The sequence below is a fragment of the Chroicocephalus ridibundus genome, chromosome 2 (genome assembly GCF_963924245.1).
Source record: "Chroicocephalus ridibundus chromosome 2, bChrRid1.1, whole genome shotgun sequence".
Taxonomy (NCBI): domain Eukaryota; kingdom Metazoa; phylum Chordata; class Aves; order Charadriiformes; family Laridae; genus Chroicocephalus; species Chroicocephalus ridibundus.
This window is the reverse complement of record NC_086285.1, coordinates 132016187-132022186: the sequence shown is the minus strand read 5'-3', so window position 1 is coordinate 132022186 and position 6000 is coordinate 132016187. Positions and strand designations below refer to the sequence as shown.

The 6000-nt window shown below is 44.9% G+C and overlaps 1 protein-coding gene across 1 annotated transcript in view; it reads left to right on the top strand.

Moving 5' to 3' along the window:
- The first annotated feature begins 560 nt into the window (after positions 1-560).
- CPA6 (carboxypeptidase A6) overlaps positions 561-6000 on the top strand; it is an 85216-nt gene continuing 79776 nt past the window's right edge. Inside the window, exon 1 of the mRNA XM_063324016.1 lies at positions 561-669. Coding sequence (XP_063180086.1) covers positions 572-669 — 98 coding nt within the window. The 5' untranslated portion in view covers positions 561-571. The remainder of the gene's footprint in view (positions 670-6000) is intronic.

The following is a 6000-nucleotide window of genomic DNA, read 5'->3' as shown; positions in this document are numbered from 1 at the left end:
CCCCCTTCCCTCTGCTCCGGCCCAAGACTTTTGGTGACATTGGTAACTTGGAATCCCACTTTCTCCTCCCTCCGCGGTTCCCGATGGACTCCCCGCCGCCGATGATGTACCTCTGCCCTCTCATCAGCCTCAGCTCTTCTGCCCAAGCGGGAAAATCACCTCCCCCGATGCCATTCACGGCGCGTTAACCGGCCCTCGGCGGCCGCCTGGGCGCAGCACCTGCAGGCGAAGCCCGTCCCGACGGAGCCGCCGTGCCTGCGGGGGGCTGCTCGCCACCGCCCGGTCCTTGCCAGCCCCCAGCCCCCGCCGGGGCAGGGCGGCGGCGGCGGGGCCGTGCACCCCCCCCAGTCCTCGCAGGCGGGCGGGCGAGCACCTCCCCGTCCCGTCCCGTTGCCGTGCCCAGGCGCGGCGGGGCTTGCGGGTCGCCCGACTTTCTCCCCCCGTCCTCGCCTCTGGCCACCAGCGACACCTCCGACCGCCCGGCTCCTCCCGGCCCCCGCCTCCGCCCCGGCTTTGTGTGCGCGGCAGCCGCCACCTGGGGCGGTGGCGGTGGCGGCGTTGTCCCCGCACCATGCCGCTCCGCGGGCCCCCCGCCGCCCTCCTGCCCCTTTGTCTGCTCTGCCTCCAGGCTGCGCTGCCGCTCCGCGCCCAGCGCGGCCGCTACGCCGGGTAAGTCCGCCCCGCCGCGCCCGCTCTGCGACCCCCGCACCCCGGCGCCGCGGCCGCGCTCCCTCCGCTGCCCTTCCCCACCGCCGCTCGCAGGAACCGCGGGGCTCTGCGCGGTCGGGCTTTTCTTCCCGCTGCTGGGCTGTTTTGTTTGCATGTTTCCATTCCGAAAGCATGCTCCGGCGCTTTCTTGCGGTAGATACTGTAAGTCTCTACTAGCAAAGGATGCTACACTGCGGGGGGAAAAAGTTGGTGTCCTTGTTGAAACTGCGATTATACAGGGGAAAAAAAAAAGTTTTAGGGGCTTCACCGTGCTCTGAAGTGAATGAAGGTTTGTATTTTCCTTTGGGGAACGTATTTAATAGAACTTAACATTGTTTTTTTTTTTAAAAAGTTAAGCGATGTGTAGTCTTACTGAATGCGTAAAAAGCCCAAACAGTAAGGGAACCTGATTAATCTTACCGTAAGCAAGTGAAAACTTTTACACGTATTTCAAACTAGACTTTTTTCTTTTTTTCTTCATTAAACGTTAAAATGTGTGTTGGAAAGACTGAACTAAGTAGTAGTAAAAGGCAAACTGTGGTATCCTTGCTAGGCTTTGCCTCCAAAGTGTATGTTCTTCTTGCCTGGTTTAGAGACTTTGCTTTTAGCAAGTATTTAACAAAATAGTATTTGCGAAAGATTTACGATGTAAATGCAAAGTCAGCCAAATGTGAGAGCATTAGAAACCAGTGGCATCTTTTCACACACAGTACAAAATTCATTCAAACTGACCAGCAAATTCCTCAGGATAAGCACACCTCCCTGTGGAAGTAGGAGCTGTATTATTCTTTTTATTTTATTAAAATAGCCAGGCCAGGCATGTAAATTCTGCTACTAAAATAAAGTTTTAAAAAAACATTCCCTGAGCTTCAAGGATTTGGTAATGTGATATGAAGCCATTCACCCCTGGGTCACTATTAGTGATAGAAAGTAGTTAAACAATTGACAGCTGTTTCACCATCTCTGTTAAGTTCTTTGGGTCCCAGTACCGACCTGCAGCGTGAAACCAAACCAGCCACCCTAGTCAGGAGCCCTCCTGGCAGTGCTGGAAAGGAACAGGACAGAAAACTAAACTGTCTGTTAAAGCCAGAGTCCTGTCATAAGTTTTGTGCGGCAGTACTGTTCTCCCTGCCTGGAGCCCATTGCACAGTCGTGGTCTCAGTAAGACCCAATTTTTTAAAATTCAAGATTGTATTCAATTTGTTTGCAGATGACATTGAGATGAATAACAAATTCCCAGTGTTGGTACATAACTTTTTCTGAATATTAGTTACGTGAGCTATCTATTGATCAGTGTATAAAATGTCAAAATACACATTTTATATCCTCTAGGATACATCCTCTAGGTTTAAGTGGATTGTTAATCTATAATCAAGTCAGTTAAAATAGAAAAAAATGCATGCAGATTCAAGTATTGTACCTCTGCTCATTAATGTGATTCACCAATTTTGTTAAAGTTTTTAAAATAATTTTCTTGTTTAAGCATTTTATGTGCCCTGGGTGGTGTGTGAAAGACCCATGCAACCTCTCCCTGTTGATCCCTGTCCTAGGAGCTTTTGCATGGATTTTAGCCCAGAAAAATGCGACTCCTCATCAGCTTCCAGAATTTGGGCAAGCACAACAAAAATCACAACTCAAAAAAAAAAAAAAAAAAGGCTAGACTTCATTATAAAAACTCTTGGTCAATAGGCAATTGTAGTAGGGGGCCAAGATACATTTACAAGCCTTGCTGAAAATGTGGTCACATTTGTAACACAAACCAGAATGTGTACCACATGTGTAATGCAAACTGGAAAAATAACCTGATATTTTCCCTACTCTACTAATCTTTTCCATTTCTACTATCCTGGCATTACTTGTGTCAATAAAAGTTGATGAAAAATTAGTTTGAAGTGGGATGGATGAAGGTTTCATCAGAATTACGATTATATGTTGTCCTTCTGAGGTATCTGTCATTAGCCCTGTGTCCTGGGCAGGATCATTTAATTCCCTCTGTGTGTGAAATTGATTAGAAACAGTTGAGCAGGTATCACCATCACTATTGAACCTGGTCATCACCCAAGGGAAAAATTTCTTTGATAAATTTTTTTCGAGAAAGGCAATCAGGAAGTGAATACAGTTTTCTAATGCCCATCATTAAAAGGGGTGTCCCAACAACATGACTTCATTTTGTGCTAGGAAATGTGTGTTAATCCTAGTAATTTCTATTGTGTCAGAAGATGTACTGTATAGGGGAAAAGCATAAATATTATTAGGGCAAAAGGATAAGACAAAAAAAGAACAAAAAAAGCAATGGAAAACATTTCTCATAAACTCAGACCAGCACTAGGAGGCACAGAACAATCGTAGCTCTTTAGCTGAGGACTCTGACCTAAGACAAGTAATTGATATTGCACATGTTTCTCCAAACTAACTTCTCCAAACTGTGTTCAGAGCATGCCAGGTATGCCATACGGACACATCTTTAAGCAAATGCATTCCAGATATTTTTGGGAAGTCAACAAATAGTTGGGAAGTCTCAGCAAGAGGCAGCAGCTCTCATGCCCACTGAGTTCTTGCAGAGACTAGGACACAGGTGTATTTGCCTTCTGATGCCTCATACAGCTTGCAGGAGTTCAACCAGCCTCTGTGCCCCTGTGCCTGCAGGAACTCAAGAGGAGCTTGGAGCTACTGCCTTTGCCTCTAAAAGACACTGCTGATCAGCTACCTCACAGCAAACTCAAAACTATAGTCTCACACACGCTTTTTTTCCTTCTCCGATGTGTGTGCTCTGTCCAAAGGTTCCAGGGGAGATAAGCAAGGGCGGGGGTGTACATCAAGGTTTGGAGAGAGCAGATAGGATATATTCAGGAGGATTTTCCTGGAGGCCATTACCAGAGGTTCAAATGGGGGCAACAAGAATAACCAAATGTATGGAATGGTTTAAGTGCCTGAAATGACCAAGTAAGCGAGGACTCTTTGGTGTCTAATAGAAACAACATAGGGCATAACAGATGTCTACAGGCTTTGAGTGACATGGAGGTGGTGGATAGAGATCAGCTGTTCACTGTTTCTTCCAGTTACAAGAAGTAGAAGGCATACAACGAATCTAGTAGGAACCAGGTTGAAAAGAAACTCCTTCACCCACAGGTGTGAGACCTGTGGAAATCCTTTACAGGGATTCAAGGGGGCTTGACAGGTCTGTGGAAGGGAGAGTTACTAGGTCTGCTACTGAAATGACACCCAACTCAGGAGATCACTGCATTGAAAGTAACCGTAGGCTGGGAGAGTACTTAGTGGTAATATCATACACTTTTGCTTTGTTGTTACTCTTCCTTGGATAGTTGTCTTTTGACAGTTTTCCAGAGTACGGTACTGGCGCAGATGGACTTTTTCTGGTTTGTTTGTTTTTGTGTTTTTTTTACCAAATGCAGTAATCTTCCTACTTTTAGGAATCCTGTGAAGAAGGAGATGGCTTCCCATTAGCAGGTCAAGATTTCTTAGGACAAAAAGCGTCTCCCTCATTTGTTTTTAAAAAATCACTACTAAGATCTTTTTACTCCAGCTCATCTACCTCCGCCCGAACTTGATGGTTAAGCGTGTTCCTTCCATTTTCTACCTCACTTTCTGTTCTTCCATGGCCTTTTCAGCAGTGTACCTCACCTCTGCTCTCACCTTAAATAACCAAATGCAGGCAAAGGCTGGAAAAACTTGGCCAGTTGTTCTCTAAGTTTTATGCTGGAAGTTTGGGAGTCCTTTTAAATATTTTCTCAAGATGTTAACTCCTCCAAAACACTCTCCTGTGGGTTGCAGTGCTGCAGATAATTGTCATTTCTCTTGTTCAGGCGAAGGCTATGATGCATTCTTACATTATTGTGTAACAACAGCGTAAAATAATCTGGGAGTGATGTTGGGGTGGATAACAAGGGAACTGAAAACAGTAAAGAAATGTTCTGTAATCCAAGACAGAACTACTGGGACATCACATCCTGAAAACTGCATAAACCAGCTGTTCACGTAGATAAGCAGAGATATCAAATCTGACAGCATTCAGCAAATTTCAAGTATTTTAATGCCCATTAATATCCCCACATACCATAGCTAAGTGCCTCTGATCCCACAATACCTTACACACAATAGAACACACAATTGTTCTGTCTCATGGAAAAAACACATGGGAGTGTGACGAAAACGAGTTGCTGAGGGAACTGATAAGTGGAAAGGAACTCCTGTGCTATTCCCCTCTGCAGATTTTTTCCAAATGTTTTAATTGGGGACTAAAAGATCTGCTTTGCTGTGTTCTTTCTGCTGCTCAGCTCTCCTTCCCCACCCGCAAGTCAAAGTAAAATGTCGTACATACAACTGGCAAAAGAAACCCCACAAAAACATTTGGAAAGCACACCACAGCATTAGATTGAAGTTAATCGTGTTCATTGAGATGAAAATCACATTTAATTCTTCTCTGGATGGTGTCAGGGAGCTTCTAAAAGGTGAAAAGCTATGAGCTCTCTAGCATCATGCATGAACAATTTTAGGTATCCTCTTTTCAAATAACCAATAATTCTGTAATTGAAGCACCACTGGTTCCTAAAAAGAGCACAGATCAGTGGAATCCACAACTCTGGGATATGTATACCCATTCCCGTCCCAACATCGCAACTCTTAATTTTGTGCTTTCTCATCACCTAATATTCCCCCTGCACAATATCATTTATGTTCTCCTAGAGGAAAAAAAAAATTACTGCCAAGTTTTGATTCTTTTTCTCATCTAAGTCCAGGCATGTTAAATTTACCTTTTCAAGCCTCTCTGCCCTCCTCATTATAAATGAAAAATACGAAGTGTTTCAGTTGCTCTTTCTTTCCCTTTTTTATTTCCTTTTTTTTTTAAAAAAAATTAATTCGAACAACAGCGCACATCCACATGGCACAGGCGAAGAGAATGCCAGGCAAGGAGGCTCCCAGTTCATTATGGCTGTGCCTAAACGGATCTCCAGGTTCATGGCACCATGGGAGCGTGGTCCCATACTTAAGTGTCCAGCTTGGGACCCCATCAGATGGTGGTGTGGTTCCTGTCTGGCTTCCGTGTGTGGAAGAGAGAGGGAGAGAGCATGGACAGTAAGGGAAGACATAAAAAAATCATGACATGGGCAAAGTTTGCACCCGTACTTGGTAGCTCGGAATCTTTCCTAGGTTTCCTACATTAGATGCAACCTCTGGTCTTCCAGTAAGAATGATTCTTTAGGAAGCGTAAAACCAATTCCAGTAAACACTTACGCTTTCCTCATTTTTAAAAGTATATGTGCTACGAATGGG